Source organism: Armigeres subalbatus, chromosome 1, assembly GCF_024139115.2.
Source record: "Armigeres subalbatus isolate Guangzhou_Male chromosome 1, GZ_Asu_2, whole genome shotgun sequence".
NCBI classification, from domain to species: domain Eukaryota; kingdom Metazoa; phylum Arthropoda; class Insecta; order Diptera; family Culicidae; genus Armigeres; species Armigeres subalbatus.
This window is the reverse complement of record NC_085139.1, coordinates 146874524-146895803: the sequence shown is the minus strand read 5'-3', so window position 1 is coordinate 146895803 and position 21280 is coordinate 146874524. Positions and strand designations below refer to the sequence as shown.

The 21280-nt window shown below is 41.8% G+C and overlaps 1 protein-coding gene across 1 annotated transcript in view; it reads left to right on the top strand.

The window, feature by feature from the left end:
* LOC134205218 (uncharacterized) overlaps positions 1-21280 on the top strand; it is a 181316-nt gene that overhangs the window by 148007 nt on the left and 12029 nt on the right. The window contains exons 4-8 of the mRNA XM_062680274.1: positions 4512-4595; positions 4754-4935; positions 5223-5421; positions 5524-5630; positions 5688-5798. Of these exons, the coding sequence (XP_062536258.1) occupies positions 4512-4595; positions 4754-4935; positions 5223-5421; positions 5524-5630; positions 5688-5798 (683 nt within the window). The remainder of the gene's footprint in view (positions 1-4511; positions 4596-4753; positions 4936-5222; positions 5422-5523; positions 5631-5687; positions 5799-21280) is intronic.

Genomic DNA, 21280 nt, shown 5'->3' with positions numbered 1-21280 from the left:
GAGGAACTTCCAGAAGAATTCCTGAAAGAACTTCCAGAAGAACTCCTGGAGAAACTTCCAGAAGAATTCCTGGAGAAACTTCCGGAGGCATTCCCGGAGGAATTCTTGGAGGAACTTCCGTAGGAATTCCTAGAGGAACTTTCGGAGGAATTCCTGGAGGAAACTTCGGAGGAATTCCTGAAGTAATTTCCAGACGAAATCCTGGAAGAACTTCCGGAGAAATCCTTGGAGGAACTTCCGGAAAAATCCTCGGAGGACCTTACGCAAGATTTTCTAGATTAACTTCCCAGCGGAATATCTGGAGGAAGTTCCAGTGGAATTTTTTGATGAACTTCCCAACGAAGAAGTGGAGGGACTTCCTGAGGAATTCTGAAGAAATTCCTTAGAAATTTTGGCGCTTGAAACTGTTCACGCCGACCGATGCCGCCGCCGCCGACGATCACCAACGGCATGACGCTGACGCTGGCTGAAAATGATCTTTCACTCCACCGCCGATCAAATTTCAATCGGCGAAAAGGTCTACTCCAGGCACGTTATTCGAACTACAAGTTTTCGTCAAGTACTATATTTTCGATATTCTCCAACCAGCAACGGACTATCATAGAATCGGTCGATAGGAATACTTTCCTGGGTATCTTGACACTTGCTTGTAATGTCTCCAACAACTGGCCGAGCAAAAAGGGGAATGATAGTTTGACCGGAATTATTGCCAACATCCATTGGGTCGAAATTTAAGTTTGTCCGTTAAAAGGCCGAAAACCGGTTTGGCCAAATATCATTTGGCTAAACAAGCCATTTGGTCGAAAATCGAAATTGTCGTTTCGCAGAAACAGCTATCTACTAAGCATATGAATCTCGCCGCAGAAGTTCGGCGCCCGATTTTTAACATTATTCATCGCGCACTAATTCACTTTCCTACTGCATGAAACAGAACTAAACTACTGGATTTCGCGAAAGTGCCTAACGACCAGTTCGGTCCATCGGCATTTTCGGACAAATGACCTATTCGGTCAAATGACCTGTTCTGCAAAATGACATTGGCCACAAATGGCCAAACAATATTTTCAACCGCGTGACACGTTCTGCCAATTAACATTTGGCCAGATGGATTTCGACCAAACAATTTTCGTGGCCTAGTGGCCTTCGGAAGAATGATTTTCAGGCTAAAAACTTTCGGCCTGACTTATCCTACGTATTCAACTCCGGTAATCATATCGTCTACGTAGAATTCTATGTTGCTGCCGGTTGCGTACCTTTTCTTTCAACTACTAGCTGCCGCAAACATTGCGCTGCCAAGATCGGCAGCTGGAATTTTAGAAGTTCTTCATTGATGCACGTTCTAGTCTTCTGGTTGCACGTTGATCATGCGATACATTTTTTGCAAAGCTCGCTACAACTGATATGAAGCGTAGAATACAATCCGCAGTTTTGTCTTGGTACTCTCGGGCTTTAAAACAGCGTAGTGTAACAGATGATGAACGCCATCGATTGGTATTCGTGGATGAAGGCACATTACAATGCCTTCAGTTCTTGACTCAGTGAAAATCACCGCTCCTGCAGATGATATGCGAAGATATCGTTAAGTTTCACGCTCTGCTAGATCAGGCTGTGAAATGCATCCCTGAATGAGACCCAATCCCGTAATTTGCCGGAAAACTGCTGCAGCTCTTTGCATCTCCTCGTTTCTCCTCGTTTGTCGGGTGAAGATCACTGCGTCCAGATTTTAGGACTATTGTGATATACCCTTTTACTGTGAAATACGCAAGTTATCTCAGTAACATGTTTGTCACTGAGATACCTTGGTATCGACTGAACTCAAGACCATCTATTATTGATGAATAGAGATCCTGAGTTACAGTATGTGACTCCCCCATTCTGGCGAGACTAGCTTTATGAAGCCAACCACGTCCTTGGGGATAAGATCCATATGTCAGCAGGCCCTAAAAGGGCTTGCTGAGAACTTTGAACCTACGTTGGGTGAGTGCACTGCAATAGCAGAGGATGTGTTCTGATGTTTCTCTCTCCTCGTCACAGAAGCGGCAATTTGAGGTTTGGATTGCTCCGATCTTTTGTAGATGGTATCTGCAGGGCAGTGTCCAGTTATTAGACCGGTGTAGATGTTGAGATCCCTTTTGTTGAGACCTAATAGTTGTTGGGTTTTCTTGGGGTTAATTGTTACGAGCCTTTTGGATTGGCTCGTATGGGGAAGATGCATTCCAGTTTGATGTGATTTGACTGACCATATATTTGTTCAGTTCCATTTTTACAGAGCAGTCTGAGATCCTGCAGAAGGGCTCAGGGCCAATGAACCTTTCATTAGATCCATTCCTGGCTAGCTCATCAGCAATCTCGTTTCCCTCTAGACCCGTATGTCCTGGGATCCAATATAGGTAGACTCGATTGCGTATGGATAAGTTTTCAAAGCCAGAATGCATTCCCACACTAGCTTTGAGTTACAAGTGTAGTTATTAAGCGACTTAAGTGCCGCTTGGCTGTCAGAGAAAATACATATTTTGCAAATCTATACTTTCTCCTCAGGCATAATAACACGCATTCTAATATTGCATATATTTCCGCTTGAAATACTGTGGGCCACTGTCCTAAGTGAACAGAAATTTTTGTTGTAGGGCCATAGATTCCGGATCCTGTCAGATTATTCGTTTTCGAACCATCTGTGAAGAAATTTATAGAGCCTGTTGGAACGCTGGGTCCACCTCCTTCCCACTCCTGGCGGGAAGGAATGAACACATCGTAAGGTAAGTCATAATTGACTACCGTTTCCATCCAGTCACTACAAATTCCTATTGCGGGATTTATGGCAAATTCATTTAATATGCTGAGGTGACCCGTAAGGTCTCCCGACAACAGTGTTTTTGTTCTCTTTAACCTTAGAGCACTTTTTTCCGCTTCCAGCTTTATGAATTGATCTAACCGGGCAGGTGAAGCATTGCGTCTAGGGCCAAAGTGGGTGTACTACGAACTGCACCAGTGATGGCTATGCAAGCGGTGCGTTGGATTTTGTTCAGCTTAGCCCTTGCAGCAGCCTCATTAGTTTTAGGCCAGCTCTTTGCATGGAATTTCCACTTGCTCTTGATAGCTTTCTTCCACGAAATCATCCACAAACTGACGCATTGAGCTACGAATGAGTTACGGACATGTCTCCCCTTTTTGGCCAGAATTCTCAAATCACAACATATGTATGTTATTAGAAACCACTGACCACCTCACAATATCGGATAATTCGTTTGCACTGCGTACTGCTACTGCAATTATATAGTCACTGATCAATATTTCAACAGCGAGGGGGAATTTCTACCAGCGGACAAAACGAGATAACCAAATAACCAGCGAATTTCAAAATCGACCTGATTTTAGCAAACCTACTAGGAACCAACTGTTGTCAAGGAAATCAATATGTCGCATGCAAATCTATTCTATAATTGATGTTTTTGGCACCCAACATGACATAGACCTGATCCCAAACTTACTTCCACCCTACTTCCCAGTTATCCACTCCGGGTTACAACTAGCATCCAATATCCAATCTATTTCGCTCCTCCCGCAATCCTTCTCGATCCTCGCCCTGAATCTATTCCGTTCTTGGTACTTTCCAACTCGTCACCTCGGCAATGCAGAAAAAGATGAAAATCCTTTTTACTCCAACAATACACAATTGTCTCGCGAATAAAACCAATTAACCCTGCGTTTCGTTCATGGAACACACAATCGCAACAATGTCCCAAATCCACTCGATACGGTTCGAAGGACCAAAATTATCCTGCGAACGCAACGTAACAAAAATGGGTACCAATTGGCAGAAATTAAACCAAGACACTGGCGAAACATTTTGAAACACATTTTCAAATTGTAGAGATCGTATTGATTCCGGTTTATTCTGAGTGTCAAAATTTTGGTTTCAGTGGGATCAGCCTAAAATGTTTTTTGTTTCATGTTATATAAATGTTATCCAGCTCAATCAGCATGTTACTCAAAGCAAAAATAAGCTGTAAACAAATTGCAAAGTATATAGCACAGCCCTCAATGTACAGCAGAAAACACTGTAAAAATATTCATGGAATGTGCTGCAGAATTAATTTTGCATATCAATTCAATCTGAGCCCATAGGTCGTTTCAAATGATTAACCTAAACAAAAGAAAACTTCATAAAAAATTAACATCAAAGGCTCCAATCGTTTATGCAACAACCGATTGAAATGATTACTTCTTACCTTGAATGAAATTGGGGTGGAACAATATTTCCTTCCGATACTAGGCTGAGCCTGTCTACTGGCCAATATTCAATATTGTTTCTCAAATAAACGCTTCGTTAACTTAACAACAGTTTTGCCTTCAACAACTTGTCTTCAATTGAGTAAAATTGATTTATGGTGTCATGAATTGAACTACATAGTTCCTCTTCTTCCTTCAGTCATAACTAAACGGTTTGTGTTGCTTATGTATTTATATTTTTTCTTTACGATATGGCCGCGGCATGGAAAAATGCTCTACAGGTTCTGCCTCCTCCAACTTGGTTGGCAAATTCACCCAGAGCGTTCGGCGGATCGTGCAAGATGTCAAGGATGAAGGATCGCCAAGTAGGTTTAATGTTTCTTTCGACAGCCAACACAATCTATGAAGCGTCACCGCGCGCTCTTTGTATAGATGACGAGCATAGCGATGCTGCTGATGATTAACTATCAATTTTCCCCACGTTTCTTCTCTTCCATCGTCCGTTTTCCGAAAATCATTTTAGGTGGCATGAGCCGCGAGGAGCTACTGGAGACCAACGAGCGATTGCGGGCGGTGCGCTTACGTCTGGAAGAGTCATACGATACGGCGAAAAAGGCATTAGTTACTCTAATGAACAAGTATGGTGATTCTAAAAGCCAGCGGAACGTTTTTAATCGGTACCCGATGCTGAAGCTGATGATTAAGGTAATTTTTGGATAATTTGATGAATTATGTTAAACTGACCAATTAACTCAAAACAAACCACATCGTTCTTCATCATCATTAATTACCACCTTTGATGTTTCGGAGGAAGCTACATATTATTTAAACATGATGTTCCAAAATGAGAATTCCGGTTGAAGTAATTTAAAATCAATTTTGTTTATATCACCAATTATAACAGAAACAAGACAGTTTGCGCAATCTTCAGTGAATTGATAATTTCGCTAGTCATCGATACACGTATTTTGCTATATTTCATCTCTTTGCAGGACGTCATTCGTTTAGAAACCCAGTACTGGACGCTAGTGGAAATACCCAAACAGGAAAAGCTCGAAACAGTCCCTGCCTTTGTGCTGCGGGCGTGCAGTATTATGGAAAAGTCGCAAAAGTCAGGCGAAGGTGTCAAAACGTCCGCCAAGCTGGCTGAAGAAGCCGCGGAAAAACGGGAGCGGATGGAGCGTCTGGAAAGTGAGTTGAATCGTTAAATCGATCATGCATGCATGAAATTGTTTTTCCATTCATTGTTCACTATGGTGCTATCTAAATCATTTCATCTTTTACTTCTTAAAGTGATGACGACCGCACAGATAGAGCAGGAGAACACCCAAATGATTAATGACTTATACCGCTTACTTAAAAAGTATACCGGTCTGAGAAACCTCATTCGGGAATTAAAGGTATATTAAATTAATTTTAATAAGGAAAATTTTCAATGCTGCTATTCATTATTCCAGGCTGAGTATGGCAATTCCAAAATTTACCCAATTTTCCCACGGTACACAATGCTGAAGGACATGATCAAGGATATTATGCATGACCCAGACTATATGGAAGTTTGTCACGAGGTATTTATTACTTCCAATTTTTCTACTATAATTTTTAACATCGATTTTAGTTTTAAGTAGCTGCATCGCTTATATTCGAATCATCTCAAAGAATTACTGAGTCGGTTTGATAAAAAAAAAAATGGGAATGGGTTTGCCGATAATGGCACCTCTTTCGCGAGAACTAGTTGCTACTCTACACAAATTATGTAGATTTTTAAGAAGAATAGCGTCCGCTAATACAATAACCAAACAATTGATGGCTGCTTGAAGATTATTTCCGCATGCATAAAACAAATCTACATCGTCTACGAATAAGCTTTCGGTAAACGAACTTTTGCATGCAGAATTCGTTTTCTCCGTGTTCTCACCCGCTCTGCAGCTCCAGAACGCTGTGTTTATTTTGCGTGTCACCGTTTTCCAATTCAACAAGGTATGCTCTATCAGAACGGCACTGCCGCGGTGTGGATAAACGAAACAGTGAAGATTAACATTTTTTTCACATTGTTCCCACACATTGCCGGCAAAATGTTAAGCATACATCGGCCCATCGGATGTAGGTGCGTTCTGTTCCCTTTCCCATTCTACTTGTGTCAATTTGCCATAACACGAAATCCAAATTTTCAATCTTTCGGGGATTCGCTCTGTGATTTTTTTACCTACAATAGTCGAACTCATATCTTCTTCTCATCCTTTGGATTATGGTTCTATTTTTAGTTTTGGGATATTCATATTAACGAAAAGAAATCACTATCTATTAATGTTGTTTCGGTGGCTTCAAGGATTGAAACATTTGAGAAAAAATTGATCAACTTGGCTAAAAATTAAAAATAATGTCTACCGTATCTTAGCAATAATGTGATTTAAACTTTCTTCAAGATCAGTGCTTATCCCAATTACTTCACATTCGAATCCTAACTTGGTGTTCTTGTTGCATTTCACCAGTTATTAGTTGAGAGATTTTGATGCCAACCAATTGCATGTGGCAAACGGTTACTTTTATGCCCAGTGTAGTAAAGAAAACTTTTTTTGATTGAACTCGTCACCTCAAAAAATGGTTTATTTTTAAGAAAATCATAATGTTTTTTATTTATTTTATGTTTAGACTTGGGTCATTACCAAGATTTGGGAGGAGGAAGTTTTGCCGCAGTAGTGGAAGGAAGGTGTCGTGTGTCCCATCTACAAAAAGGGTGATAAGCTGGATTGTAGCAACTATCGCGCAATCACATTGCTGAACGCCACCTACAAGGTATTCTCCCAAATTTTATGCCGTCGACTAGCACCAATTGCAAAGGAGCTCGGCGGGTTTTATGGGCGAACGCTACACCACATACCAGGTGTTCGCCATTCGCCAAGTAAGGTACACCGGGGCAAGTTGAAACGGTTTTTTCAAAGTTGAACTTTGAAGGGCTGTAAAAAAAATCACCCTTTGATAAATTTTGAATCCGTTCGCGGTGTTTGCTAGTTCGGCCCAAAGATTATACATAAAAAATAAGAAACCTTACCAAAGTTTTTTTATAAATATTTTGTATACTGAAATTAATTTTTATGTGCATTGTTTCAACTTGCCACACACATCGGGGCAAGTTGAAACACACCTCTATATACAGATATTAGCTAATTTTGCCGTAATATATATGTACTCAGTGAGACTCAAGATGCACGAGGTTGTAAAGGTGACTATATTGCCAAGATTCGCAAGAGTCCCATGGAAATTTCTGACGGTTTTGATTTTCTTTCAGAAATTATCTCAAAACTGTCTCCCTACACTGAAAATTTATCAGACTGGTTTCCTCCTACCAGTAACCACTAGGATTACTTTTCAGGATGGTTCATTATTTGGTTCACTTGAATTGTGCGTTTGATAATTCCGTTGAAGCTCTTCATAAATTCACATTAATCAACCAGCGTATCTATCATGAACGCTTCGATTCGAGAAAGAGGGTGCTTAAAGTGAAAGGTGTAGGTAACGAAATGTTTATAATCGTCATGTTATATTTTTTGAAACCAAGTGCACATGTCGAGAAAAAGTAGATTAAGAATCTAGACTGTAGTAGATTAAGAAATACTAGACCGTGCAGTTTAACCATGACCCCTTTACATTAAATTCTTTAGTAAAGATTGTAGGAGGGTTGCATTCATGACGGGATGGGCTGAAATTAATTAAATTTATTTTCAGATGTTTTGACCTTTTTTTTATAAATTTATGTTCTCCGAATGTATTTACGGACCATGTTAAATTCTTTTGAAAAATAGTTTTTATTTTGAGGTTGACGTTTTGAGTCATTGTTTCAACTTGCCCCGCACCATGCATTTCTATTTGCCCCGATGGGTTAAATATGCGGAGCAATTTCAAACGACCACATTCCAAAAATTAAAACGGGTCTTCCATCGATTTTTCATAATCATTATACTTATTCGCCATTGAATGATTACCTACCATGCAAATTTGATGAAAAAACTCTTCCAAGCATCATTTTGAGACCTGTTTTATTGGCAGGTCAAAAAGTTGGTTTGGATTTTGCAAAGTGCGAAAAATGAACAATGACATGGATTGCTTTTAGTAGCTGCAATCTTCCGGGAATGGCAGTCGGAAGGTCCGTTAAGGGGAGTAGTTTGTTGAAAAAAATAATCTGGGCATTTGGTCATTTCCGAAATAAATTACAGCTTCCGTTTCAACTTATCCCGCATTTCAACTTGCCCCGGTGCACAGAAGGACCATTCTTCAAAAAGACGGTCAAAAACCATTTTTTCAAAAGGATCCAAATTGATTACTTGAGTCATGGGTTGCTAGTAGAATACTTGACGATCATGTAAACATAGTTTTGAGTCATTTTATTCGGGTGGATCTTACCTTTATAGTCAATACAAGTTGAGCATGTTGTCGATTTTTAATTATGTTAAATCTTGTAACATTTATCTTACTGCTCCATTATGTCGGCCACATCATATACATCTTCCAAACCTATTATATTTGGAATCATTACAAAGTGCAGCCCTAAAACTAATAAAGCCACGCTTAAACGTTTGTAAATTATTTTTAATCGCGTAGAAAGTACTCGGTCTTTATTATGTATTACATTATTGTATTATCTTCTTGCTGTATTCATTGTCAAATTCAAAAGGGTACCCATCAGTACCCATCAATGAAATTTACACTGAAGCTTCATTTTTTTGTCAGGAATCCAATCCTGAAGAAATTAGGTTCCGCCACTCTCCGCCCGCTCAGTTATTTCAGTTTTACTGACAGTGGTCCTTTCGGTCTTGCCAATCAATTTTGATAAGTGCAGCAACGCACAATTTGTTTTTACTTCTCTTTCTACTTCTCATTTGCCACAATGCAATGGTATGACATCAGCTTAAAATTGTCTAGGGGCCATACACTTATTACGTGAGCATTTTTTTAGGGGTTTTCGACTCCCCCTCCCTCATGTAAGATTTATTTCATACTTGAATATTTTTTTATGTACATGGTGCGTAAGAAAACGACAGAAGCCACCCCCTTCCCCAATAAGTGCTTAAGTACTATGTGTACGCCCCCTAGCACCATTTGTTCTTGACTCACGCATAATTTTGTTAAGGAAATCCCACGTGATCATAAGCTCTTACAGGCTCCTGCGCTCTGAGATTTTGAAAATATTGATAATGAAAGTAGGATAAACCACAGATAACAGATATTGAGGCTGGCATCCGATACGTGTGTAAACATCCGCAACCGTTAATTCAAATGTATTTTAAATTGGGACCTCGTTTGGCAATCGATTGGAGATGGCGCAAGGATCATTGTTATTGAAAACGCAGCCCGAATGCAGCTGACAAATACATTGGCTGCGTTCGACGGTTGTTAATCCGCTGCGTTCGTATATACTGCCGCAATCAGTTGAGTAGATGGCAGTAGTGAGCCAACGTATATCAATTCAAAAGTTTACACAGGATTTTCGATAAAATTTGTTCTAGCCTAAATATCTGTTATCTGTGGATAAACTATCAAGTCATGTTATGTCTAGTCGCAATGGATAATTTAGGGAGAGGATTTCATTTTATCCTTTACTTCTAATTTTCCAAACCTACTCTGTTAAAATATCATGAGTTTTTCACATGAATCGTAATATCAAGTAACAACTTGCGCCTCTACAGCTTTACTTTGTTTAAGGACGAAACAAAACCTATTCCATATGTTTATAATTTCCAACAATGAAAAAAAAAATCGTTAGCACTGCGGTGAGGCGGCTGGAATCGGTAATTAAATACCTGTGGAAATGCTCATAGAAAGAGCACTCTACATTGCATTAGCGGCGCCAGTCATTGATATTTGATGGGGCACCACTTGGTGCAAGCACGTTGTCTTAGAGTACTATAGCGTGCTTGTGTCGACTGGTGCCCCACCTCTCACTCCGATAGTTGTATTTTAGCCGTGATGCCGAGAAGATGAACCATCTATTCAATGAAAAATTACAATATGTGGCCTTCTAGACCATTTTATTCACTTCTAACATTTATGACCGTCTTTTTTGGAATTGGTCCCACTGTGCGGTGTACCACGGCAGAAATGCCGCGAATACAACGTACACATCATCTATTCATCGACTTCAAAGCTGCATATGATACATCCCAAGCAGCACGCGCAACATCTTTCAAATAGGTGTTTGTCCTAATCCTAATAAATTGTTAATCCTAATAGTGTTAATCCTAATAAATTGCATTGAAGACACTGGCAATACATCGAGTCACATTAAAGCCACTTCCCAGTTTCAGAAAATCTCAATGTTTCATTTCCGTTTAAGTGGCGTTGCAATATTCTACCCATCTGACTTCTTGGATGGTTTAAAATTCGATGTGTTTCATATCAGAAACAAAACAGATAAGTTGCAGAATTAATAACACTTCGGTTCTTTGCTATTGCGACAATGTTTCTGATATGTTGCAAAACACTTTGAGCTCAGCTGAGCAGTATTTTATTTTTGACATTCCCCTGCATGTTCCGTATAAGGTACAATGAAGTTACAAAGGACTTTGTTGTTTATGTAGTGCACTTGTAGCAGAATCTCCAAACAGAATTGTTGGTGTGATGGTTATAGTAGAAGGTTGCAAATCTCAAGGTCCATGGTTCGATTCCCGGTTGGTTTTTATTTTCATTGTAGCCGCAAGATGTTGCAAATAGGCTCCACCTCTTGCGCTTTTTGTGTCACAAAGGAGTTCCAAATACAACGTGTTGTGCATAAGTCAGACCTTTAGTAAGTCACACCACAGTTGGTGTTACTCACTGAGAAACAAAAGGTGTTGGTTGGGAAATGATCGAACGCAAATTACTGAATGATCGTTAACATCCTTGGTAAAAGAGAACACAATGTGAGCCACCCACCGCGAGTTTGCATCGGTGGTGAAGAATTCGAGATGGTAGAAGAATTTGTGTACTTGGGTTCACTGGTGACTGCCGAAAATGATACCAGGAAATCGTACATACTTTGGATTCCGAATAGAGTTCGGATGGATCGTATAGAGTTCGTCGCCGTACCAAACTTACAATCTACAAAACGCTCATTAGACCGGTAGTCCTCTACGGACACGAGACCTGGACGATTCTTGTGAAGGACCAACGCGCACTTGGAGTTTTCGGAAGGAAAATGCTGCGTACCATCTATGGTGAGGTGCAGATGGCAGACAGTACGTGGAGGAGGCGAATGAACCACGATTTGCATGAGCTGCTGGGAGAATCATCCATCCTTCACTCCGCGAAAATCGAACGACTACGGATCTTTACCGAGAACCATTTTCCCCGGATTACCACCCGACATTCTGGCTACGTACCCGGCCCACCGCAGTCTTCCGATTTTCGCGGTAGATGATTCTCCCAACAGCTAATACAACTTGTAATTCATTCGCCTCCTTCGCGTACCAACCGCCATCTGCATCCCATCATAGTTGGTACGCAGCACTTTTCTTTCGAAAACTCCAAGTGAGCGTTGGTCCTCCACAAGAATCGTCCAGGTCCTCGTTGGTCCTCCACAAGCAACGTTCATGTCTCGATTCGGTAGATGACTACCGGTCTAATGAGCGTTTTGTAGATGGTCAGTTTGGTACGGTGGCGAACTCTATTCGATCGTCTTGCGGAGTCCAAAATACGTGCGAGTTCCTGCCATTATGCGTCTCCGAATTTTTCTGCTGGTATCATTATAGGCAGTCACCAGTGGCAGAGGCGCATCCACGTTCCCAGTCGTGGGTAGGACAAATTGGAAATGTCGATTTAGGTCGATTTCTTGTATTAGCTTTAGATTAAATCGATTCACACAAACTCGTGGGTGTTACAAGCCTAAACATTGGTATGAGAGTAGCATCACTTCCATCCGAATCGATTCGTTATAACGTGAAAAACAGAAAGAACTAAGACAATCAGATTAAGAAAGGAACGAGCTTGCGTCGAACCCACGACCTCCTGCTTAAATGCAGTAGCGATTTCAACAAGATCACTAAGTTTGTGTCCGGAATCGATGCACATTTGCCGCTAAAAGCATAACAGTTACTGTCCCATGTCTATCCATATCATAATGAGACAGATATGCTTTAGGCAACAACTAAACTGCCGTTCTACGCATAATTGTCCCATGTACATAGGAAATCCCAGCAAACATGGGACAGATATGGGTATGACGGCAGTAAATCAGTTCTAAAAATAATCAGGACTTGAAAGGAACTTTACGGACAGAATACGGTACATAATTTGACAAATTTTCTACCATTTTCAGGACAAATATTGTTTTTCCAAGATTGTGTAAGGATTGTTCAGAAGCATGACAAAGATGTTTGAATTCCTACGATTATCAAACATTTTTACAAGCTTCCAGTAGAGGTCATGGATCACAGAAATGTGTATAAATATTCAATGGGTCCAATTAATTTATTTGATTTTTTTATTAACATTCAGAAATGGATATGGATCTACCGATTCAAAGCAAACATCCTAGAAATCATACGATTGTCTAAAAATCTTTATGGGAGCTCAGAATTCATGACGGAGCAGATCTGTTTTTGGTTCTTCAGTTTTCAATTAATCTTTCGAAGTTTCTAGAAACACTTTTTTCCGTGGGCTTCTAATAATCCATTTAAGGACACTCCTCACAGAGTCCAAAACTAAATGAACCGTTTGTTTGAGAAACTGCATATGTAACATTTTTGGCCAAAATGAGATTTTGTGGCAAAAAATACGAAAAAAAAATTTTTGTTCGGTAATGTATGAACATTTTTTCGTTTGTTTGAGAAACTACATATGTCCACGTACTTAGAAGAGCAATTGTGGAGTACTGCTTACATTTTTTGCACTGAAAGTGCCCCAGGGTGTTGAGTTTTGCCAAAAACTATTGATCTGTATCGAAGAAATTGAAAGATTTGTTCAAAAACAGTTTTTTGTTGTTTTCTCGAAATAGTGTATGCAGTTTCTCAAACAAATGATTCAAATGCACTCGCGTTTTCAAAGGCGTTTTCAATACGGATGCAAAGCACAACTGTCTTTTTCATTATTTCGGCTGCGTCCTGAAATAATAAAAATGACAGTTGTCCGTTGCTTCCGTATTGAATAAGGTTTTACATCAAATAAACATAACCTCAAAAACTCAATCGAATGAACTCAATTTGACATTTATCGGTGGTAGATTCATGAGGTTCATCCTATCTCCCACAGCAAGCGGATGAACCTTTGTTTATATACAAACCACCGATACCTGTCAAATATGGAAGAAATTCACCAGGACGCAGCCGTGGCTACATACGTGTGACGTCACACTGTGAAACCATATGGCTTGCCTTTGAAAACACGAGTGCATTTAGTTTTGAATTTCGTAAGAATTGTCCTCAATCGTACTTTATTTATTATTGATTGTTGATTTCAGCAACTATTCTTTTACCTCTGGAAAACTTTTAGACCAAAGATGTTTTCAATCGTTTAGTAATCTGGGTTCGATCATTCATAAGTGTGTCTATTACTCATTTCAGAGGATGAATTCCAAAATGTGTAGTATGGTGAACTTCTACAACTCTTCCTAATAGTTCGTTGTTCGCACTAATTGCAGTAACTAAAACCCAATGATTGATATTTTGTTATCATCTATTATAAGTTACTGCAACTAGCGTTTGAACTTCCTTTTTAGTTGAATTCAAAGAATGATTTGTTAGTAGTAGAAAAACCTTCACGCTAAAAGTCCAGCGTACAACACATTTTGGAATTTAGGAATGAGTTATTGACAAACTATTAAATAATCGAACCCGGATTGCTAAATGATCGAAAACATCCTTGCTTTAGACAACCTGAACGCTATCGAGATTATAAAGTGTCTAAAATTCTGAAGAGCAATCAAAACTCTATTTCTTTAGAATCCCAGAACCGTCTATGATTATTCTAAAGACTCCTATTAACTTTGAAATCATCATTAAATAATGCACAAATTCTTGTCAGTCAATGACTTCATATGTACTTACCATAATCGTGGGTAGGACAATGCTTTGACTGTCCCACCCAGGCAAATTCATGCGTAGGACATGTCCTACTTGTCCCACCCACTCCCGGCGCCACTGAGTGAGCCCAAGTACACACATTCTTCTACCACCTCGAATTCGTCACCACCAATGCAAACTCGCGGTGGGTGGCTCACATTGTCTTCTCTTGAACCTCTTCCTATCATGTACTTCGTCTTCGACGTGTTGATGACTAGACTGATCCGCTTAGCTTCCCTCCTCAGTCTGATGTAGGCCATAATATCTATGTCGTCGGCGAAGCCAAATAGCTCGACGGACTTATTGAAAATTGTACCACTCGTGTTAATCCCTGCTCTTCGTATTACCCCTTCCAAAGCGATGTTGAATAGTTTCGAAGAGACTCGAGAATTGCCCTAAAACCCGAACTACGCACATCACCCAATCCATCGTCGCTTTGATCAATCGTGTCAGTTTATCCGGAAATCCGTGTTCGCGCATTAGCTGCCACAGCTGGTCCCGATCGATTGTATCTTATGCGGCTTTGAAGTCGATAAATAGATGATGTGTGGGCATGTTGTATTCGCGGCATTTCTGCAGTACTTGGCAAATGGCGAAGACCTGGTCCGTGGTGGAGCGTTCGCCCATAAAACAAGCCTGGTACTGCCCCATGAACTTCCTTGCAATTTGGGAGAGTACCTTGTAGGCGGCGTTCAGCAATATGATTGCGCGGTAGTTGCTACAATCCAGCTTATCGCCCTTTTTATAGATGGGACACACGGCACCTTCCGTTCACTCCTGCGGCAAAACTTCCTCCTCCCAAATCTTGGTAATGACCCAATGCAGCGCTCTAGCCAGTGCCTCACCACCGTGTTTAAATAGCTCTCCTGGTAGGTGGTCAACCCCAGGGGCTTTGTTTTTCTTCAGCCGGCCAATCTCCTCCTGGATTTCCTGGAGATCCAGAGCCGGTAGAATTATGTCCTGCGCGCGTTCTCCCAGGTCCATCACCATACCGCCATCTTCGTCTGCCACATCGCCATTCAGGTGCTCTTCGTAGTGCTGCCGCCACCTTTGGATCACCTCACGCTCGTTCGTAAGAAGGTGCCCGTTTATGTCCTTACACATATCAGGCTGTGGCACGTGGCCCTTACGTGAATGGTTTAACTTCTCATAGAACTTTCGTGTGTTATTAGCGCGGTACAGTTGCTCCGTCTCTTCACGGTCTCGATCTTCCTGCTGGCGCTTTTTCCTACGGAAAATCGAGTTTTGTCTGTTCCACGCCCGTTAATATCGTGCCTCTTTTGCCCTCGTGCGGTGTTGCAGCAATCTCGCCCATGCTGCATTATTCTCTTCCACTAACTGCTCACATTCGCCGTCATACCAGTCTGATCCGGGGGCACCGTGCCAAGTGCAGCGATTTCGGTGCTATCAATGGCGGATCGAATATCTCTCCAGCCATCTTCAAGAGATGCTGCGCCTAGCTGCTCTTCCGTTGGGAGCCGTCTTGTAGCCGCCCAATGTTAAGCCGCGGCGGACGCCTCCTACGCGTGTTGATCACCGTCGAGAGTTTTGAGCGCAGACATACTGCAACGAGGTAGTGGTCGGATTCAATACTCGCACTGCGGTAAGTGCGTACGTTCGTGATGTCGGAGAAGAATTTACCGTCAATTAGAACGTGGTCGATTTGGTTTTCCGTTACTTGATTAGGTGATTTCCATGTGGCCTTGTGGATATTCTTGCGGGGGAAGAAAGTGCTTCGGACTACCATTCCGCGGGAGGCTGCAAAGTTTATGCATCGTTGGCCGTTGTCGTTCGATACGGTATGCAGACTATCCGGTCCGATGACCGGTCTATACATTTCCTCCCTTCCTACCTGAGCGTTCATGTCACCGATGACGATTTTGATGTCCCGCAGTGGGCATCCATCTTATGTCTGCTCCAGCTGTGCATAGAACGCTTCTTTCTCGTCGTCGGATCTCCATTGGTGTGGGCAATGCACGTTGATGATGCTATAGTTGAAGAAACGGCCTTTAATCCTCAGCTTGCACATCCTTGCGTTGATTGGCTGCCACCCAATCACGCGTTGGTGCATCTTTCCCAGCACTATGAAGCCGGTTCCCAGCTCGTTGGTGGTGCCACAGCTTTGGTAGAAGGTAGCCGCTCGATCCCCGCTTTTCCACACTTTCTGTCCTGTCCAGCAGATTTCCTGCAGCGGTACGACATCGAAGTTGCGGGGATGTAATTCATCGTAGATTATCCTGTCGCAACCTGCGAAGCCTAGCGGCTTGCAGTTCCACGTTCCAAGCTTCCAATCGTGATCCTTTATTCGTCGCCTAAGTCGTTGCCGATTGTATCGAGTCGTATTATCTTCTATGTCGTTCGTAATAGTTGTTTTTAAAGGCGGCTTATTGGGCCTGCGCAAACCTCCTGTCTCTACGGAGGGCCGTCGTGTCAGGGCTGTTTAGCGTCCCACCTAGCACCAGGACTTGGGCTTGTGCGCTTTGAACGGCACACGGTCGCTTTGGCGGAGCCTACTTGCGGATTCATGCAGCTTTTTATAGAGGTAACAGGGCCCACTGCCAAACCCCACCACATCCTAGGCAGGCGCCACAACTCGCAGATGGCCTGGGGAGGGATCGTCAAGCCCTTGGACATAGTCCCTGCTGTCCCCTATAGTAAAAAGCGTTAAAACCATCCTATAATTCAGTAAATTTACCTATAGAATTTTCGAGTCGGAGACGAGCCAGCCTCGGGCTGAAAGTCTCCTTAATAAAGACACAAAAATAAAAGAATTTGCGAGTATTTTGTGTCAAACTGAGACAATCCTCAATTCAAGACCCAAATGATCCTGAAGTATTGACCCCTGGGCATCTAATTATTGGTAGACCCTTAACAGCCATTCCCAAGCCCTCATACTCCGATATTCCCATAAATCGTTTACACCGCTGATAGCAGCACATCCAGCAGCTGAAACAGCTTCATTGCAGGACAAAATGGACTAGAAAAAAAGTTTTCGTGGCTATCGATACCGTCGTCTTCCTTTTGAAGGAAGGGGAACCACGTGTGTCAAGTTATTGTTACACAGTCACAAAAATGGATCAAGTAATTCTATAGAAAATCAGATATCAATATTTTAACAGCCATACATTCCTGAAACTCAGTGTGCGGAACCTTTAGATATGTCAAGGTCTATCAGAACTGTACGAATCTCATCTGGGAAAAACAGAAACCATGCTAAGATGATGTTGTAGAAATTTCTTGCGTCGTAGGTAGAGTACGAAAATTATTTGGAGCTTTAAGTTGTAACGAATTTTTCCTACCCTGCAAATCTCCCATCTTTACCATTCATAAAGATACAACCTAAGCTTTCAGTAAGTATGTGCTGCCACCTTTCCTAAGCTAGGGAAACTCTGATAGCTCATAATTCGCGTAGTTGTGTTGAGTTCCACTCATGTCGGTTCGTCTATCTGATCTCGATCACCTATTTCGTCGCAGTTCTATTGTACTCGAGCACATCAGAGTGTATGATGCATCGAATGCCTTATTCAAATTTAAAAACGAAACTTTTTGTTCTAGGAAAACCGAGTAATTTTCCATTGCGGCTAATGAAAATCGCTATACTGCAGATATTGTTCGTTAGAACAATTATCCTGTTGATCGGATTATTTCGCCATTTGAGTGGAAATAACTTTCTGGAGTGGACGTGTTTCACAAACTTTAACAAAGCCAAGCGTCGTCAAGTCAATTCTATTGTATTCCAAAAGCAGTTTGTAAAAATAGGCTTAGACCTAAATTATGTTTGATTCGTTTGACCAAAAACCGAAACTAATTAAGCTTTCGAATACATTTAGCCGGATTTGATAAAAATTGTCATTCCATTAAAGTGCACCTACCATTGTGAAAATAAGTACAAGTTAGGACCAGGTAAGCAACATTACCACATGTAGTGATCAATATCAGCTAAAGGTAATTCACGTTGATTAGGACCCCTACTCAACGTGGGGTGTTTGGTCGGGCCGGACCGTCAGTCGGCCATCGTACGGATTGGTGCTCATCTCGTTTAGTTCTCTCGGACCGGTAGCTGTAAAGTGCATATTGCGCCGTTTTGACAAGCTCAAGCTGCCTTTTTGTATTATCGACAATCTTGCTACGCTGCTCATATCAGATGCCACGTGATCGACGGCCACATACCGAGGCCCGGCAAGCTTAACGTTCGCGCGTAACTGCTCGATTGTGCCGCCGACGTTTCGACGACCGAGTTCACTCGCTGCATAGCCCAGTATATGGGTAAAAGTCCACTCACCGGAAAATTCCACCCATTACGCCCAACGAATCGTGCGAGGAACTCGAATTTGAAAGGCCACTAGACAAATTCAAATCTAAACGGGCGATTGTCGATATTATTGAGCTGAGCGTAGGTCCTTGCAGCTAGAGAGAGAGATATCAAGCCGCCGCGGCACGAATGCATGCGATCGCCAACGAGTCAACCCAACAGCACACGACGCGTCGAGACGCCGCACACGGATAAGCGGGTTTGGGGAAGAAGGTCAGGTAGGCTAGAGTTAAGTAGGGACGCCCTTAACTGCCAATAAATGTAAACTGCAAGAGAAATTCCAATTAGAAAAATTTGCTAATTAATATAGTTCAGTTCCGTTGTTTTTTTTATTCAAATGGCTTAACTTTTAGTTTAATTTTCTACCGGGTAGTTTTGTATATATTTAATTTTAGTTCAAGAGGTTTCGTTCGCTTCTTGATTGGGTCGTTCGATGAACAAGAGTGTTTGAACCACTATTAGCCCGCCTTGATAAGAGTCTTAGCCGGATTCGAAAGCACGTCAGTAGTCCCCCTTATCAGGGGGTGGCGCATAAGCTACTGTACGGTTGTGTGAACATTCCTCTTCGTTTCATTTGGCGCCCAACGTGGGGCCGTTAATAGTGCTTCACTTCTTGGAACACATTATTGCAGATCGGTATTTAGTATTTAGTAGATTTACTTACAATTTTCTTTTTCTATTAGTTTGCTAAAAGTAATTGAATTGGTTCATAAAACATTATTAGAATTGGCTTATTCTAGGATATTTTTTTTAGTCTACGAGTTATTGAATGAATTGAAGTTTCTTATTGGAATTGCCATTAAATTATTTGATAGTTGATAGATACCTAGTATTAATAACTTTTTTTTTCAGATTATTTACTTTATTACAACAATAAAAAAAAAAAATCATCATAAATTACTAGGTTTACATTGAATTAAAATTAAATTAGAATGGATGGTTACCGCATCAATGCTAATGACCTCGCGGAAGACGAGATTGATTATGAATTAAATATTCGAGGTCAATTGACCGACTCGCTCCTGGTAGCGAAACGTCGAACAGCACGCAGACTTCTTCGTATCCTTGAAGATCCTAGTCGTGTCTGGACGTCTAAATATAACTTCCATCGTGATTTGGTGGAAATCCCCCACAAATTGGAAGAAATTGAAAAGCATTTGGTCAATGGACATTACGACGGTTGTCTATCCCGTCTTGTTCATTGTCACAAACGGATGCGACGATATGTGCCGCAATCTGAAAAACAAAGAGAGGATCAGATCATGGTTTTGTACGTTATTGCTAGTATCGCGGAGAAATATTTCGATGTAGACTTCTGTAAGGCTACGTCTCTGGTACCAACGAGTAAAGTTGTTCCGGTTGAAACGAGACGTCCAATGGAATCAACCCCGACAAATAGTCCTGGATTAGCCAGCTTTTCACGGTTGGTCAACAACACAACTCCAATTGAGCCGACGAACCTAGCCGCACCCGGAGATGGTTTCATACCGATGAGTCCGTTGGATGAAGAAGGGGCAGTAGGAGGGGAACTTCCTTCACCGTCCGCTAGGGTCTTGAATCCGTTTCTATCAACTCGAAAGGATGTCAACTGCCGTCGATCAGACGGTCCATTACGATCGGAAGCTGAAGAGCCTGATAGTCGGCGTAGATCTGCACCGGGATCGCTGGCAAACCCTTTCCTTGATAATCGTGTGGTTCCACCTCGTCCCAACAATCCATCAAATCTCAAACCAGCCACCGATGCGACAATGCTGAGCAGCTTGTTGGTTGACTCTGTACGTTCAATGGCCAACCAACTGGATTCACCCATCCGTAGACCAGTTGATGAAGGTCTGTCGATGCCGAGGCCACCTTCGGAACAGCATCCTCCGTCAACAACCTTGCGAAATCCTGAAATGAGTGAACGAAATGTCAATGAGTTTGTGCATACTTCGGAGATTGAAGCCTATGTGAAATCGTACCTACAGAAGCTTCGAAGTGAGAGCACTAGTCGTCAGGCAGACTTCCAATCTGGCGTAAGTCATCTAGCTGATCAAATCGCCAACGTGGGTTTTCGTGATACTGAAGTTTCCCTGATTTCCAGAGGGATCATTGGGACACATCGAACCAGATTTGCCGATCCGACACCTCCGCTCCAATTGTCATCACGAGACCATTATCCGACAAGAACACCGACTCCTGAAAATGAAAGAAGACCGCATTATGAAGAGCATCAATCAGATGTACGTTCCAGGGAACAGAGACCCCTGTTTCGACAGGAAGTCAACCCTCCCCCTCATGTTTCTTTTCGTAACCCCTATGAACCCATGCTAATTCCGAACTCGGCTGCTTCATCAACTATCTCAAGGCGTTTGCCGCACCAACAGTGCAATATAATTGAAAAGTGGCCAAAATTTAGTGGCGACAATAATGTAATTCCCGTCACTGATTTTTTGCGCCAAATCAGCATCTTATGTCGCTCATATGCGATTACTAAGGAAGACCTAAGGATGCACGCTCATCTTTTGTTTAAAGACGGTGCGTACACTTGGTTCACAACCTATGAAGAAAAATTCCTGTCTTGGGAAGCTTTGGAAATGAATTTAAAAATGCGTTTCGATAATCCAAATAGGGATCGGTTAATTAGGGAAGAACTTAGGAACCGTAGACAGAGGCCGAATGAATTATTCAGCGCCTTTCTGACGGATATGGAAACTTTGTCCCAGAG